Source organism: Bombina bombina, chromosome 7, assembly GCF_027579735.1.
Source record: "Bombina bombina isolate aBomBom1 chromosome 7, aBomBom1.pri, whole genome shotgun sequence".
Taxonomy (NCBI): domain Eukaryota; kingdom Metazoa; phylum Chordata; class Amphibia; order Anura; family Bombinatoridae; genus Bombina; species Bombina bombina.
This window is the reverse complement of record NC_069505.1, coordinates 208,837,784-208,857,087: the sequence shown is the minus strand read 5'-3', so window position 1 is coordinate 208,857,087 and position 19,304 is coordinate 208,837,784. Positions and strand designations below refer to the sequence as shown.

The window sequence follows — 19,304 nt, the reverse complement described above, 5'->3', positions numbered from 1 at the left end:
ATTGGTAGAGCAACAAACTGGTAATGCTTTTCCAAAAAAGAGAACCTCAGAAATTGTGTTCTGGGTGGATTGGGATGTGAAGGTAAGCATCCTGTAAATCTACAGTGGACATCACGTTATTTTGCTGAACAAAAGGCAGAATAGTCCTTATAGTTTCCATTTTGAAAATTGGAATTCTTACAAACTGGTTTAGAGTTTATTAGATCCCGAATCTGTCTGAAATAATTTTCCTTTTTCTGAACAATGAAGAGATTTGAATAAAAACCCATCCATTGTTCCTGTAAAAGGTACTGGGACAAATACTCCAATATTTTCCAGGTCTGAAACAGATTTCAGAAATGCCTGAGCCTTTATAGGATGCTTTGGAATATGGGTGAGAAAAAAATCTTCCATTAGGAGGTCTTATTCTGAATACAATTCGATATCCCTCAGAAATAATGTTCTGAAGCCAGACATTTTGGACACATTCTAACAAAAATTCTTGAAACATTTTTAGTCTGTCCCTACCAGAAATACTGGATTGGGGGCAGCTCTTACATGATTAAGAGCCTGTTGAGGCTTGAAACATTGTAATTTTCTGCTGAGGACCCTATGTGAAAATAAAGGTCTTTTAAAGAAGTTTGTACTTGGGGGCAGCACCTTCATGCGGTTTTAGGGGCTGGATTAAGTTTCTTATATTGTTTGGATTTATTCCAATTTGAAGGTCTGCAGGCTGAGCCAGGTGTTTTAGGGAAGGGGGCAGTCTTCTGTTCTCTGTTATGACGAAAGGAACGAAAACAGTTGGGAGCCTTATGCTTTTTGTCTTGGGGAAGGATCACTCCCTTTGCTCCAGTAACAGTAGAAATAATAGAATCCAGTTGGGATCCAAATCGATTCTTTCCTTGAAATGAAAGAGATAGTAATCTGGTCTTAGATACCATATCAGCTTTCCATGATTTAAGTGATAAAGCTCTTAAGGTAAGAATAGCTAAAGACATAGATTTAATGTTGATTTTCATGATATCAAATACTGCATCGCAAATAAAATTATTTGCATTATTGAAGTAAATTCAGAATGTTGGAACATTCAGGGTCAGAAGGTAACTGGCAAGGCTGGATAACCAGAAAGTAGAAGCAGCAGCAACATCAGCAATATATATAGCTGGTCTAAGAATATAGTCAGTATATGCCATTCTTAGATAAGATTCGAGATTTCTATCTAAAGCGTCTTTAAAAGAAGTACTGTCTTCCAAAGGAATAGTAGTACGTTTAGCTAGAGTGGAAATAGCACCATCGACTTTGGGGACTTTTTCCCATAACTCTATATTAGAAGCAGGCAAAGGATATCATTTTTTATACCTTGAGTAAGGATTAAAAGTGATATCTGGTTTAGACCATTCTGTAGCAATCACATCAGAGATCGCATCAGGTACATGCAAAATCTCAGGGAGATTGACAACCGTTTTATATACTGAATTGAAAAGATTACAGGGTTTACTATCGGAAAAAAAGTAGAAGGAAAAATATGAGCTGACCTTTTCCCTTTATTTGAAGATGGTAGAGCAGTCAGGGCCTGTAGCAATAAACATTTTCATTGCTGTGGGTACGTCATCTGCATCAATCTGTGATAAACGGTGCATTTGTACACATAGAAACATCATTAGTACGTGATAAAAAATCCAAACATAAGCCACATAAATGATCTGAAGAAGCTACTTACAATAAGCACACAGCCAGCACAGTTCGTATGGTAACTGTTCACAAATAACACATACATATGAAGAACTTTTCTAAAAGTGACCAATCTATAGCGTAAAGTGTATTAAAAGGGAATTTAAATATACTTATTCTTAGACAGTCATCCACATATAGCATACAGCCAAACCAGTACTGAAACATATCAGCAGAGGTAATGGTACAAGAGTATAATGTCGATCTGTAAAGGGAGTCAGCAGATGAATCCCTGCAACCGAATTTAAAGAGCAACCATGAAAGGCTTTCCCATGAGGCAAAAACATGGTGTCATAAGGCAGAACTCCCTTTACTTTCCTCTGACAAGCACTGTCTTCCTCTGAGGGGTTACAATATGCTCTGAAGCGCCTGTCACTGAAGAAATCAAGCACAACAACATGCTTCAACCACCTTCTAAGGAGGCAAAGTTTAAAACAGAGGTATGTATGTGTGAGGGATATTTATAGGCTTTTGAGGTTTTGAAAACTTTGCCTCCTCCTGGTAGAAATGTATATCCCACACGTAAAAGCTTGTGGACTCTCGCCACCTATATGAAAGAAATGTATCTGTATGCCAAATTTCATAAAGATTTGTTTTCGCTTAGAGATACGGAATAGTACACATATTCTACAGCACACATATACACACACAGTGGCCAATTTATTAAGCAAGCTTTTATAACAGGGCAGGATTCCCCAGAACAGCCTGGATTCTTAGTGACATGAATTCAACAAGGTACTGTTAACATGGCTTAGAAATTGTGGCCTTGTTTACTTGATAGCTGCACATATATTCTGCAAATCTTCTGTTCTACAACATCCCAAAACTGGTTTATTGAACTGAGATCTGGTTACTGGTGGCCAATAGAGCATTCTTAAGTCATAATGTTTGTGCATCCAGCTTAAAGGGATATGAAACTCATTTTTTTCTTTTACGATTCAGATAGAATATGCGATTTTAAGCAACTTTCTAATTTACTCATATTATCAATTTTTCTTCATTCTCTTGGTATCTTTATTTGAAAAAGCAGAAATGTAAGCTAATGAGCTGGCCCATTTGGTTCAGACCCTAGGCAGCGCATGCTGATTGGTGGCAACATTTAATGTTGGTGAGCCTGTTCCAACTGTAGCCTCAGTTTCCTGTTTTTATCTGACAGAAGGGGGACCTGATGTGATCTTCTAATACTGTAATCCATCCACTTCAATGTTTGTGTGTTCAGAGATGTGTGTTCTGCATAGGATATTTCAGTAACTATTGGCTACCTCTCAATCTTGAACACTTCTGGTGATTTCTTCAGACCTCTCTTATTAACAAGTTGTTGATAAGGTCACCAACAGAACTGCTACTTTTGTTTGTTAAAGTCTCAGAAGATCAGCAGTTTCTGACTCAGACCACCCAGACTGGAACCAATAATTATTTCATGGTCTATGATTATTTCCATTCTGTTTGAAATTCTGAACCTCTTGAGCATGTATGCCTGCTTTCTGCATTTAAGTGAATGTCAAGCTGAAAGGATAACAGAGTTTAATTCATCAAATCGTTAGTAGATGAGTCATCTGTCAATCAAATGCTGTAAATGGCGACCAGAGCTTCAATTCTTATCCCTATAGCGTTCAGAGTGAAATATCTCTAAAGAGAAGTATCTACTAAATATTTGATGAATGAAACTCTCTGCTATCCTTTCAGTTTAGGTAATAGTGTTAGCTTGACATTCACTTTAATTTGCTACATTGGCTGATTAGAAACCGCCACAAACCATGCTTGCACTAGAGCATAGGAATTCTGGGTAAGGGTATGCCAACAATATTTGCTGTGTTTGCCTTTATTTGCTACTAAACTAATTGACTTCTATTATCAACTTTGCTTTGCTTCTATGGTATTCTTTGTTGAAGAGATATCTAGGTAGGCATCTAGTGCACTACATGGCAGGAAATAGTGCTGCCCTCTAGTGTCCTTGCAACTGGATAACATTCTTGCAAAACTGCTGCCATATAGTGCTCCAGACTTGTGCACGCTCCTCAATTTATTTGCCTGCTTTTCAATCAAAGATACCAGAGAATTAAGAAAATGTTATAATATAAGTAAAGTAGAAAGTTGTTTATAAATGCATGTTCTGTCTAAATCATGCAAATGAAAGCATTTATATTTAGTAGGCTCAGTCACAATATTACTTTATTACCTTAAGTCACATGCTATTCTATTCTCTGTTCCTAATTATATATACATATTGCAATGCCCAGTTCCTTGCACTCGCTGCTTTACAATCTATCTTTTGGCCTCCATATAGAAAAACTTGCATCTAAACTTTATCCAAAACTAGGTGCCCTGTACAGAAACAAATCCTGCCTCAGCCCTACAGTAAAGGAAACGATTGTACAACAAATGCTGATGCCTATCATGGATTATGGGGACGTAGTTTATGCACCTGCACCGCAAACTCACCTTAATAAACTTAATACATTGTATAACTCGTTCTGCCGCTTTGTGCTACAATGTAACTGCAGGACCCACCATTGTGACATGCTAAAAGAACTAAACTGGCTGTCGCTGGAATCCAGACGCACCCTCCATCTTTCCTGCCTTGTGTTTAAGAGCCTTTCTGGGAAGCTCCCACCCTACCTGAAGAATGCTCTCCCCTGCTATTCCCACCTCCCATAACCTCCGATCCAATAACAGCACATTATTTAGCTTGCCTCAATACAAAAAGAAAGCAGCTCGATCCTCCTTTTCCTACAGAGCACCACAATTATGGAATGACCTCCCGCACACTTTAAAACCTTCCCCAAGCCTAAAATCCTTTAAGAGATCCCTCTATACATATCTCAAAACAGAATGCACCTGTCATGGTTGATTACATATTTCCTACCTGTTCTATGTTAAACCTTTGCATATATTGTGTATTATTATTGTTTTTGTATTTTATTGTACTCTATTGTATCAATGCAATGTTTTGTGGTCCCCGGACATACTTGAGAACAAGAGAAATATCAATGTATCCTTCCTGGTAAAATATTTTATAAAAGAATAAATTTGCCTGGGTGATTATTTGTGTAACAGCACATGATTTATGCAGGTCTTTATCAAACAACAGCATAGACCCTTTGATGTTCTTCAACATACCAGTTCTATTCCTTGTGGGAAAGGGGTGTCGATCCAGTCTTTTTCTGGAAATCGCTGAATGATCTTGCCATAACCTTCACCCGAGCCTTGAAAAAGGAACACAAGAGCTATGATTACACTGGACCCATCAAGACATTCATCAGTAACAAGAAAACATTTTAAGAATCTGCCAAAAATATCAGAAAATCAAAAAGTGCTATTTCTCATCACTGTTTATTACATTTTACCAGCAATGATCTCCTTTAACCCATTTAAAATAGTCATATTTGTGCACAAACAGTTTAATTTAAAAATATAAAACACACATATGTAAAGCTGATATGTTACCTGTTCACGCTTGTTGTAACCACATACAACATTTGATTTACACAGTTTATAAGCTGCAAACGTGGTATTTATTATGTTGCTTGCACATACAAGAAAATTATTTTTAAAAAAGGATTTTGTGAGCATGTGCAGAAATGTTTTTCATTTCAAGATCAAAATAAACTTTATATTGAATTGTCTTCATTACCAGATAATAACTTTTATATATTACATTATATAACCTTTTGTATTGCCTGTTTCCTCACACCATTCTCCTCAACGTCACACTTAGACTTCAGAGCTAACATTCTAAAGGAAGTACATCTATCCTGTAGACAATATATATATATTGAGAGAAAAGGGACAACCCAAATCTAGGTCCATTTTGGTATATTTCATGCCACCATTTCTCTGCCAAATGCGATCAAATAAAAAATTTGTTAACTTTTTCACAAACTATGAAGTTCTTACTGAAATTATTTATATATTACGTATGCAGTCATAACACAAATGGTTGTAAAAGCTTCTCTGGGATTCCCTTTGTTTAGAAACAGCACACATGAATGGCTTTGCCATTGCCTTTTGGTATTAGAAGGCTGCTAATTGCAGCTGCACTCCACACTTCTGAAATTTCCGGCAGTGAAGGGGTTAATCAGGTAGCTTGTAAGGTTAAAGGGATAGTAAACACCAAAAATGTTATTGTTTAAAAAGATAGATAATCCCTTTATTACCCATTACCCAGTTTTGCATGACCAACACTGTTATAGAAATACACTTGTTACCTCTGTAATTACCTTGTATCTAAAGCTTCTACTGACTTCCTCCTTATTTCAGATATTTTGACAGTCTTGCATTCCAGGCAATTAGTGCTGACTCTTAAATAACTTCACGTGCGTGAGCACAGTGTTATCTATTTGAAACACATGAACTAACACCCTCTAGCTGTGAAAAACTATCAAATGCATTTAGATGATACTACTTAGATTTAGCTTTTAACTAAGAATAACAAGAGAAAAAAGCTAATTTGATGATAAAAGTAAATTAGAAAGTTGTTTAAAATGACATGCCCTATCTGAATCATGAAAGTTTAATTTGGACTTTACTATCCCTTTAAGTTTAGCTATAGTGTAGAGATTAATCTCCCACCCCCTGATCCCTACTAAACAGCTCTCATCCCTCCCTCATCCTCCACTGGCCACCACTATCTTAGGTACTGGCAATTAGTCTGCCAATGTGAAGTTTTAGACCATTTTTGTTTTTTGTTATTTTTTCTGCACTGTAGGATATCCTCACACCTCCCTGATCCCCCCAAACAGCTCTCTAACCCTCCCCCTCTAACTAGTATCATCCATCTGGCAACATTTGTAAAAAATTATTTATGGGAAAAATGCATTTTTCTGTAGTATAGTGGGTGCACCAACCTCCCCATCTACCTCCTCCAAGTGATGTTCTGTAGGGCCCCTTCTCCCAACACATTTTCTGTGTAAATCTCCCACTTTACCACAACCAAAGCACCCCCAGACCATGAGATTGCCTCCACCATGCTTCACAGATCAAGCACTCCTCCAACATCTTTTCATTTGGTCTGCGTCTCACGAATGTTCTTTGTGATCCAAACACCTCAAACTTAGATTTGTCTGTCCATAACACTTTTTACAATCTTCCTCTGCCCATCTTAATCTTTTCTTTTTATTTGCCAGTCTGAGATATGGCTTTTTCTTTGCAACTCTGTCTTGAAGGCCAGCATCCCGGAGTTACCTCTTCACTGTTGACGTTGAGACTGGTGTTTTGTGGGTACTATTCAATTAGGCTGCCAGTTGAGGACCAGTGAGGCATCGGTTTCTCAATCTAGACACTCTAATGTATTTATCCTCTTGCTCAGTTGTGCACCGGGGCCCCTCACTCCTCTTTCTATTCTGGTTAGAGCCAGTTTGCACTGTTCATGGAAGGGAGTAGTACACAGCGTTGCACGAGATCTTAATACTCCTCATTTCTCAAAACAAAAATAGCTGACAAGTTTCTGAGGAAAGTTCTTTGTTTCTGGCCATCTTGAGCCTGTAATCGAACCCAAAATTGCTGATGCTCCGGATACTCAACTAGACTAATGAAGGCCAGATTTATTGTTTCTTTAATTAGCAACAACAGTTTTCAGCTGTGCTAACATAATTACAAAAGTGTTTTCTAATTATCAATTAGCCTTTTTAAATGATATACTTAAATTAGCAAACACAATGTGACACTGGAAAACAGGACAGATGGTTAGTGATAATGCGCCTCAGTACGCTTATGTATTTATTCCATTAAAAATCAGCCATTTCCAGCTACAATTGTCATTTACAACAATATCAATGTCTACACTACATTGCTGATCAATTTGATCAAATAATGTCATAGCTCTACATAATGTTAGTGCTTTATTAATAAGATTATGAAAACAACAATGATAATATTGATAAAATACAACTAATAAAGGTGTCCTGAAAAACAGAAAGAGAAGAGGCGCTCTTTGTGCAGCAAGTTCCAATAATTGAAAATCTACCGATTATGCTCAAAATAGTATACTCACAAACATGTATGCACATGCAGTGCAATAATAGATAGACCGAAACTTCAGAGCCGTTCGGCTGACTCCTCAATGGCGACTCTGCCAAACAAATGCTGGTGCCCAGGTGTTGGTAACGAAGATCCGGTTTCTCCAGACAACCATTGTGATCGGCTGCAACAAACAGCTGAATAGGGATCCAAAAGCTGTTAGTTATGGGTGTTCAAAAAACCCACAGGAGCAAGGAAGAGTGATAAAAGGTTCAGTTTATTAAAAACATTTAAAAGTTTGGCAAAGCAACTTCACAGTGGTTGTCTGGAGGAACCGGATCTTCGTTACCAACACCTGGGCACCAGCATTTGTTTGGCAGAGTCGCCATTGAGGAGTCAGCCGAACGGCTCTGAAGTTTCGGTCTATCTATTATTGCACTGCATGTGCATACATGTTTGTGAGTATACTATTTTGAGCATAATCGGTAGATTTTCAATTATTGGAACTTGCTGCACAAAGAGCGCCTCTTCTCTTTCTGTTTTTCAGGACACCTTTACTTTCAGCCTACAACTTGGAGAGAGCAGCTTACCATTGGATTGATGAACTTTGCATTATATTTTGACCTATTTTGGGTTAACATTTAATTAAAGGGACATCACTTTATTATTATTTTATAAGTTTGTTTATTTTACATTTGTCATTAATATATTTCGGAATAATCTATTAAGTTTACTATCGGTATCTCTATACTAAGACTTATTGAATTTGGCGCACCTCTGTTTTTTTGTGGTTAGCACAGCAGTTGTACTGTGTATATACACATTGGTTGTTTTAAAATACAACTATACTAGGGTGAATAAGAAATGGTAAGCCCAAAGCTGCGCTTCTCTGCAGGGGTCAATTGATTAGTATAAAATTTGCTGAACCCACTTAGTGGTAATTAACCTGTTGGTAAAATAAAATATACTACAATGAGGTGTACAAAACCAAATCCAATATATAAGGTAGGAGAAAGAAAAAACTATCTTGATGTTAGATAGAATACAGTGCTCCTATCCGACACTGAATTACAGTCATATCAATGCTCCATACACAAAAAGGATTGCTCTATATATGAAGTTACCGAGCAGCCCTTATGCAACAATGTTACATATTATAGTACATAAGATTATGTTACAAATAAATTTGCAAATGAACACAATGGTTACAGGGATAGCAATACTTCCCAGAGGTAATGTGGTGAGTGGGTGCCGCTCCGAGAATTGACACAGGGCTGCGATCCTGGTCTTAGAAAGTAGCTGAAAGACAAAATAGAACACAGAGCGCAACCCACTCTAAGTGTAATATTTATTGAGTCCAACAATTAAAACGTGTGAATCGCACGTACAGTGTAACAAAGATAAAAAGCACAGTTCACCAAGTCCCAGTTTATATCACCGGATGTAGGGGGTGTGTTGTCCGTCACCTCGTAGGCTCAATTCCCAAGTCAGCTTCCGAAACGCCGTAGACGAATTAGCCAATATTGAGGGATACTCCGGGTAACACCGTTGGTTAGGTAGCTGGGAGGAGTTACTAGTGCCGCCTCGGCGCGTTTCCTCAGGCTACGACCTGACTTTTTCAAGAGGATCTTGAAAATGAACAATACTTTACAAGAAAATAGTTTAATATTCAAAGTATGCATAGGATCAAATGAAAGAGCATGCAAGGCCTTAAAAAACCAATTTAAGACTTCAAGGAGGAGAAATTGATTAAATAACAGACTTGATACGAACCAAAGTCTGAACAAAATAGTAAATGTCAGGAAAAATAGTAATCTTCTTATAAAAAGAAACAGAAAAAGCAAAGATATGTCTTAAAAAATACTTGGACAAATCTTAAACCAAAATATCCTGAAGAAACTGTAAAATTCTAGGAATTCTAAGAGAATGCCAAGAGAATTTATGAGACAAAGGCCAAAAAATATAGATTTACTAAACCTATAAAAAATGTTATTTAAAACAGACTTATAAGTCTGCAACATAGTGATTAAAAAAAACTGAGTCAGAGAAACCTCTATGACCAAACACTAAATATCCATACCTTCAAATTAATTATTTGAAATCCCGATGAAAAAATAGCCCCTAAAACAAAAAGGGCTAGCCAAAGAAAAAGTGGTCAAGGATGGTAACTGGACATCCGAACAAGAACCACATACCAAACCTAAGAGGCCATGTTGATGCTATCAGAAACATATGAGACTATTCCAAAACTATCTTGAAGAACACCTTTGGAAGAAAAAAACAGAGGTGGAAAGATGTAGCCAGGTTGCAAAAACCAAGACACTGCAAATGTATCCACCATTTCCACCTGAGGATCCCTAGACTTCAAAAGGCACCTGGGAAATTGAGATAACACATCTATATAGAGATATCACTCTCCCAGATGTAAAGACTGACGATTGAGATAATCCATCTCCCAAATGTCTAAACCTGAGATATATAAAGATTAGACAGGAGATGAAAACCACCTAAGAACGTATTCAAGATCATTTTTAATTGCTAAGGAACTGCAAGTCCCTATTAAATGATTGACATATGCCACAATTGTGATATTGTCGTCTGAAAGAAAAATTCTCACCTAAAAGAATCCAAGCCTGAAAGAGCTCTGAAAATAGCACGGAGTTCAAAAATCGGAAATCTCGCCTCTTGTAGTTTCCAAACCTTGTGCTGTCAAAGACCCTCAGACAGCTTCCCAACCTGCAAGACTTGCATCCATTAAGAATACAGTCCAGGAAGGACGAACAAAAGGAGACCCCTGAATAAAAGGATGATAGACTAATCATCAAAAACAGAGAGAGTAGAGTGTTTAGGATTTAAGAATATCAACTGTGATATCTGAAAACAAACCCTGTATCATAGATTCAGTATGCAAAGCAAAAAGAGATCGAGCAAAGGGAACCACGCCCGATGCTGCAGTTATGAGACCTAAGACTTTCATGCACATAGCCACTGAAAGAAATGTTTCAGACTGTAAGTTAAACAGGCAAATGCCAAATACAATTGACTTTTGTTCGATAAAGGCAAAGACATGAACACAGAATCCATCTAAAAACCCCAAAAGAAGTGACCCTTGTCCGAGGAATCACAAAACTCTTAGGTAAATTAAATCCTCTAACTATGTTTTGAAGAAACAAGAAACTTGGTTGATTCATAAGAGATTCCAAAAAAGAAAGATCCATATATATGAATACTGCTCTTTCATATGTATGTATTGGGTACTTGTAAGCGCGTCTAATTACCCGTAAGATACTCAAAAACGCTGCTCATTAATCAACCTCAGAGAATGAAAGGCTGAATGAACCTCGCCAAGAATCTAATCTGCAACCCTCAGGTTGCTACAGGACTCAGCCACAGTGCATTAGTATGCTGAGCTATCTGTCCATCTTAATAAAAGAAAAGTTTAAGCTAGTACCAAGATACCATCCAAATAAGGAAGCACCACCATACTTTACTGTCTGAAAACAGAAAGAAGGGCACCAAGAACCTATGAAAAGATTCATAAAGCTGTCACTAGTGACTAGACCAAATGGAAAAGTGACAAGTTGGTAAAGCTTATTTAAAAAAGAAAATCTCAGAGTCCACAAGTGGACTAAAATTAAATAAATTTGAGGATAAACATCCTGAAAAAAACAAGTGGACATGAAATTACCTTAACAAAAATGCATAATAGTCCTTATAATCGTCAACATAACACCTGAAACTCTAACAAAACAATATAAAAGTCTTCAGATCTAAAAAATGGACTGAATAAACCCTTCTTCTTTGGGACAAAGAATAGATTTGAATAGAAACCCAAACCCTGTTCCTACAAAAAAGAAATGTCACAATCACTCCTAAAAATAAATCAGAGCATACTGAGAAAGAAAGATTGTTCCCACAGAAGGTCTCATTCTGAAAATCTATTTAAACCCTAAGAAAAATATAGATTTTGGACTGATCCAAAAACAATTTAATCTGCCCCCCACCAGAATGACTGGATAGAGAACCGCATCTTCATGCAGTCTAATAACAAGTAAATATATAGCGTATTTCTCCCAAAAAGATACAAAACGCTTTTTCAGTGCTTACACCCGAAATTAACCAAATTAGCAGCTGAACAAAACAGTTATTACCCAAATAAATGGTATACAATAAATTAACCTCAAAAGGCCAAAGGGCTGTAATAACCCTGCCGGAATATGAATCTGAGACCCTTGGATCTAGAACAACATTTGTAGTCAGGACATTCACCAACTGATCTACATCACCGGACTTAAAGAAGGGCAGAAAAAACCTAATTAAATGATTACTTCTGAAGTAAATAAACAGAGTTATATACTTGAGAATCTGAAACTGCTTATAATAACTGTTCAACAAAGGTTGAGAAAAAAGCAATGTCAGCCACAGATAAAGCTGGGCTAAAATATAAACAGTACATGAATATGCTCTACCAAGGTTATATTCAAAAATTCTAAAGAATCCTGAAAATAAGTACCAATCTCCATAGAAATAGTAGTACAGTCCCAAGAGGGAATCAGGATAAATAAACATTCTCTAGAATATAATACAAATAGTATATTGCATAGGAAAAAACCTTAAGAGCAAAACAATCTTAAAATCCAGTTTGAAAAGGATTAATAATATAGTTAATAGGAGGACTCCTAAAAACTATAAATAACAAATATTTCCTTAAAGACCATAAAAAAATGTTCAAATGAAAAATAAGGAGAATTTATAACAAACTGTCTAATACAGGACCTTCATGAGTATAAAAAACTTAAGTATGCTGTCGGTCATAACAAAATTAATTAAATTTTAACAATTTTGAAAATACCTTGTAAGTTTATTTAAAGGCATAATAGTAGTCATAACCTTATTAATATAAGCAACAACATGTAAATGTTTGCAAATGAAATCAAGTACATGAACTGAATATGTAAAAAACAGTAAAAATCATTGTACATGTAGAAAGATTGCTTGCATAAAACATGATAAATAAATGCCACATAATTGTGCTGAAGACATAACAACAGCTTAATAATGAAAAGAACACACTTAGTTTTGTAGAATTGTGTTCCAGGGCATCACAGTTTCTACAGTAACATCAGAGTCCGGATCAGAATGAGACATCTCGCAAAATGTAACAGAAAAAGAAAAATAACTTAGGGCAAAATATTCCATTTCCAAAATGTAACAGTTTCAGTAAAGAAAAACAAAAGCAGGCATAATAGCTTTTAAAAAAAAACTATAAAAACAGCGAGCAATAGAGGGAGAGGGGTAAAATGACAAAATTTTTGCACCAAGTATAAAGCATAACGCAAAACAGGAATTACAAATTTTTGGCGCAAAACTATCACCAGGAAATGACACAATTTGCGTCATTACAAATACAATTTCGCGCAAAAACAACTAGCGTCAACAAAGATGCCAGAAATGACGAAACTTGTGCCATCAACAGTGCAACTTCGCGCCAAAAAAAATTACGCCAAGAATGACACAATATAAAACAAGCATTTTGTGCCCTTGCAAGCCTAGATTTGCCCGCGAAAAAATGAGTCAAATTGAAAAAGACTGAACCCCAGGTAAGAAAAAAAGTTTAAATAAACTTCTCAAACATGATTCCTATACTGAAACTGTTTAGACTGCAAAAAGGGATATATACATAGACCTGACTCATGGCAAATATAGGTAAATACATATATTTAAAACTTTATATTAATACATAAAGCGTCAAACCAGTAATGAAAAACTATCAGCAGAGATAATGGTATATAGGAGTATATTGTCAATCTGAAAAGGGAGGTAGGATATGAATCTCTACGACCGATAACGGAGAGCCCTTGAAAAGATTTCCCGCAAGGAAAACCATAAAATCAATAGGCAATACTCCCTTCACATCCCTCTGACAAACACTGTACTCTGAGAGGAATTGGGTTTCAATATGCTGAGAAGTGCTTATCATAGAAGAAAAATCTAGCACAAACTTACTTCACCACCTCCATAGGGAGGCAAAGTTTGTAAAACTGAATTTGTGGGTGTGGTGAGGGGTGTATTTATAGGCATTTGAGGTTTGTGAAACTTTGCCCCTCCTGGTAGGATTGTATATCCCATACGTCACTAGCTCATGGACTCTTGCCAATTACATGAAAGAAATTGGATTTTGTTTTAATCACATTACTCTGGAAGTCTACATAAAACAAGCAAGGGTGTCAAATCTACTGCGCTCCTAAAGCAATCCTACAACAAAGCCACCAGAATGGAGACTTTCCCCACAAAATTCTCACTATAAGGCAAATAGACAAAGGATAAGATTATATGTGTGTGTAGAGGCGCACACACATACAATCTGTGAACCGGGGCGCTAAAAAGCTGAATTAGAACGAAGAAAATTTGATAATAGGAGTAAATTAGAAAGTTGCTTAAAATTGCATGCTCTATCTGAATCATGAAAGAAAAAAATTGGGTTTAGTGTCCCTTTAAAGGAACACTAAACCCAAAAATGTTCTATCATAATTCAAGTAGAGAATACAATTTTAAAAATCATTCCAATTTACGTCTATTATCTAATTTGCTTCATGTTTTAGATATCTTTTGTTTAAGAAATAGCAATGCACATGGGAGAGCCAATCACACAAGGCATCTATGTGCAGCTACCAATCATCAGCTTCTGGACCTATCTAGATATGCTTTTCAGCAAATGATATCAAGATAATGAAGCAAAATAGATAATTGAAGTAAATGAGAGAAAAAAAATTGGGTTTCATGTCCCTTCAATGCAAAACAAAACTTTGTATGTCACAATATTTTTAAAACAATATGTACCCACCATCAAAAGTAAACATGTTTGGTAAACAAAACAAAAAAGATACAAGAATATCTGGGAAATAGTAGTTTATGGACAATGACCCACTCTATTATAAGCCTGAATATTGTTACATACACCGAGTGTGCGTGTATGTATACATACAGTAGATATATATAAGAGAGAGTGAGAGAGTGAGAGAGTGAGAGAGTGAGAGAGTGAGAGAGTGAGAGAGAGAGAGAGAGAGAGAGAGAGAGAATAGCACTACGCAACCAAAAGGAAATAGTGGAAGCAGTAGCTTTCTGACCTTTACGTTTCCCAGAGAAACAGACAAAAAGAGCAGAAGATTGGCGAAAATCCTTAGTCGCCTCCAAATAGAATTTAAGAGCATGCACCACATCCAAATTGTGCAACATGTGATATTTGTAAGGCGGCGGCTTAGGATATAGAGATGGAACAACAATCTCCTGAATAATATTCTTATTAGAAACAACCTTAGCTCAGAGACTCTCCGAGCAGAAGAGTCTCTCAGCTAAGAGACTCTCCGAGCAGAAGAAATAGCAAAAAGAAATAAAACCTTCCAAGATAACAACTTAATATCTAAGGAATGTAGTGGTTCAAACGGAGACTGTTGAAGAACCCTGAGAACAAGTTTAAGGCTCCAAGGAGGAGCGACAGACTTAAAAACAGGCCTGATTTTGACCAAGGCCTGACAAAAGGATTGGACGTCTGGCACATCCGCTAAACGCTTATGTAACAAAACAGATAAGGCAGAAATTTGACCCTTCAGGGTACTAACTGATAACCCTTTCTCTAGACCTTCCTGGAGAAAAAACAAAATCCTAGGAATCTTAACACTACTCCAAGAGAAACCCTTAGAGTCACACCAATAAAGATATTTACGCCATATCTTATAGTAAATCTTCCAAGCAACAGGCTTGCGAGCCTGAACCATGGTCTCAAGACCGACTCAGAAAACCCACGCTTAGATAGAATCAAGCGTTCAATCTCCAAGCAGTCAGCGTTGGAGAAATGAGATTTGGATGAAGGAAGAGACCCTGAATCAGAAAATCCTCCCTTAGAGGAAGCCTCTAAGGTGGGAGAGATGACATCTCCACTAGATCCGCATACCAGATCCAGCAAGGCCACGCAGGAGCCTTAGATTACAATCACCAACACACTCTCCTGTTTTATATGAGCAATGACTCATGGAAGGAGAGCAAACAGAGGAAACAAGTAAGCTAGCCTGAAATCCCAAGGAACCGCTAGAGCACCTATCAAAGCGGCCTGAAGATCTCGACCTTGAATCGTACCTTGGAAGCATGGCGTTTTGACGAGACGCCATCAGATCTTAACTCCGGCTTCCCCCAATTTAGGGTTAAGCTGGAGAAAAATTCTGGATGAAGTTCCCATTCCCCAGAATGGAATGTCTGCTCAGGAAATCTGCTTCCCAGTTGTCCACTCCTAGAATGTGGATGGCAGACAGGAAACAATTGTGAGCTTCCGCCCACTGAATAATCCAAGAAACCTCTTTCATGGCTAAGGAACTCAGAGTACCTCCCTGGTGATTGATGTAAGCCACAGAGGTTATGTTGTCTGACAGGAATCTGACAAACTGGGCTAAAGACAGCTGAGTCCAAGCCATCAGAGCATTGTAAATCGCCCTCAACTCTAAGATATTGATGGGGAGAACAGACTCCTCCCGATTTTAAAGTCCAAACGGACGGGCCACAAACGGAAAATGTTTGTCTAGGAATGCAAATCTCAGAAAATTGTGATGGTCCCTGTGAATGGGAACATGAAGGTATGCATCTTTTAGATCTATGGTCGTCATGAATTGACACTAAAGGAAGAATAGAACAAATAGTCTCCATCTTGAAGGATCTAGAATGGTAAAGGTCTTGAATTCCAACTTGTAACCCTGGGATACTATGTCTGCCCCCCACTTGATCCGAGTCCGGAACGGGGGCAAACCCTTCATGCTGATTTAGAGTCAGCCACGGGCTTTCCTTGCTCTAAGACTGACTTGGCTTCCAGGAAGGCTTGGAATGGTCCTGCTTAGACAAAGAAGAGGCAGGCTTTCCTCTGAAGTTTCGAAAAGAACGAAAATTACTTTGACGTCCCTTAGACCTGGTTTTCTTATCTTGAGGCAGAAAAGACCCTTTTCCATCTGTAATATCAAAAATGATCTCAGCCAAACCGGGTCCAAACAAGGTATTTCCCTTGTAAGGAAGCACCAGAAGCTTGACCTTGGAGGAAACATCTGCTGACCAAGACTTCAGCCATAATGCCCTTCTGGCTAGGACTGCAAAACTAGAAGCCTTAGTTCTAGTCTAACTACCTGCAGAACAGCAGCCGCTATAAAGGAATTGGCGAGCTTAAGAGCCTTAATCCTATCCTGAATCTCGTCTAAAGGAGTTTCTACCTGAAGGGAGTCAGACAATGCGTCGAACCAATAGGATGCTGCACTAGTCACCGTGGCAATACACACAACTGGTTGCCATTGGAGGCCTAAATGTACATAAATCTTTTCAAATAAGCCTCCATCTTTATGTCCATTAGATCCTTCAAAGAACAACTATCCTCAATAGGAATAGTGGTTCTCTTAGCCAGAGTAGAAATAGCCCCTTCAACTTTGGGCACCGTAGACCAGGGATCTTTGATAGACCCCTCCACAGGAAACCTCTTCTTAAAAGCAGGATACAGAGTCAAAGCCACTCCTGGCTTCTCCCTTTCTTGCGATATAATCTCCCTAGCACGGTCAGGCAATTTCAGTCTATCAAAACACTACACTGGGAGTTAGCGAGGAACTGCAGGACACAGCATGTGACGCCATAGAGGCTGGGGACGATATAGGAGATGGCCCTGGTAATACCTGAATAACATCCTCCTGAGAGACATTAGGCTCAACGTTGAAAAAATGTCTTCCCCTTGCAATGTCTGCTTGACACATGAACAAAATTGCATGGAAACTGCAATTTGTGCATCTAAGCACAACAGACAGGAATTTAGCTGAACTGAATCCTGATCCATGTCAGACATAATGTCTGAAAATTAAACAAACTTTTAAACTTGATTGTTTAATAATTAAGAAAAGATTTTCCCCTTCACTGGAGGAGACAGAAGAAAAATACTTTGATAAAAAACGTGCTGCAATTTAATCTGAGCGCTACCGCTCCTGACTAATACCTCTGCTCCATTCCTCAGCTTACTGAGACGTCAACCTTACCACCACCATGCAGCCAGTAGAACCTTCCCTTCTTCAGACACCTAAACTTTACTTCCTCCATGCACTAAAGGCAAAGAGAATGACTGGGTGTTGTGGGTAAGGGAGTGATACTTAACAGTTTTACTGTGGTGCTCTTTGCCTCCTCCTGCTGGCCAGGAGTGGTATTCCCAACAGTAATTAGATGAACCTGTGGACTCACCATATCTTAGGAAAGAAATGTTTGTTTAGGAAGGCAAATCTCAGATACTGGTAATGATCCCTGTGAATGGGAACATGAAGATACGCATCCTCTTGAACCAACGGAAGAATGGACCGGATGGTTTACATTTTGAAGGACAGAACCCTGAGAAATTAGCTTAAACACTTTAGGTCCAAAATGGGACTTAAAGTGTCCTCTTTTTTTGGGAACTAAAAAATATTTGAATAGAATCCTAGACCCTGTTCCTCGAGGGTCTGGAATAATCACTCACAGGGATGATAGGTCATTTACGCAATTTAAGAAGGCCTCTCTCTTTATCTGGTTTGCAGATAGCCTTGACAGGTGGAATCTGCCCCTGGGAATACACGTTTTGAATCCTATTCTGTAGCCATAAGATTCTATTGTCTATGGCCCAAGGATCCATGACATCTTGTATCCAAGCCTGCTGAAAAAAAGAAAGCCTGCCCCCACCTGATCCATTACAGGATCGGGGTGACTCCTTCATGTTGATTTGGAATCAGTGGAAGACTTCTTGGTTTGCTTCCCCCTATTCAAAGGCTGACCGAACCTTCAAAAGGACTTGGATTGATCTGATTTGGAAGAGGAAGACTTTTGTCCCTTAAAGTTACGAAAGGAACGAAAATGAAAATAGAACTCTGACGACCCTTAGGTCTATTCTTATCCTGAGGTAAGAAAGAACCCTTTCCACCTGTAATGTCAGAAATCTCAGCCAAACCTGGACCAAACAAGGTTTTGCCCTTATAAGGCAAAGATAAAAGCTTAGACTTGGATGTAGCATCAGCAGACCAAGATTTTAACCACAGTAAAACCAGATATCTTAGCACCCAATCTAAGAACTTGCATATTGGCATCACAAATAAAGGTATTAGCTAATTTGAGAGCTTTGATCCGATCTTGGATCTCCTCTATAGTAGTCTCCTCCTGGATAATATTAGATAAATCATCACACCAGTAAGATGCAGCCCCCGCAACTGTAGCAATACTAGCAACAGGTTGCCACTGCAAACCCTGAAGAATATACATTTTCTTTAAAAAAAAGTCTCAAGCTTCTTATCCATAGGATTTTGGAAGAACAACTATCCTCAATAAGAATAGTAGTTATTTTAGCCAAAGTAGAGATAGCCCCCTCTACCTTAGGTACTGTGCGCCATGAGTCACGAATAGCATCAGGGGACAGAGAAAAAGAAATCCCCGGCTTATCCTATTCCTGAATGATGATATCTGCATACTGTCTGGAACTAGAAATACTTCCACGGATGCAGGCACATTATATACCCTATTAAGCTTACTAGACCTCTTTGAATTCTCTGCAACAGATGAATCGGCTTCATCCAGAGTAGCAAGAATGTGCTTTAAAAGCACTCTGA

General features: G+C 38.0%; 1 protein-coding gene across 1 annotated transcript in view; it reads right to left on the bottom strand.

The window, feature by feature from the left end:
- SBF2 (SET binding factor 2) overlaps positions 1-19,304 on the bottom strand; it is a 1,344,181-nt gene that overhangs the window by 1,151,138 nt on the left and 173,739 nt on the right. Inside the window, exon 2 of the mRNA XM_053720592.1 lies at positions 4,831-4,916. Coding sequence (XP_053576567.1) covers positions 4,831-4,916 — 86 coding nt within the window. The remainder of the gene's footprint in view (positions 1-4,830; positions 4,917-19,304) is intronic.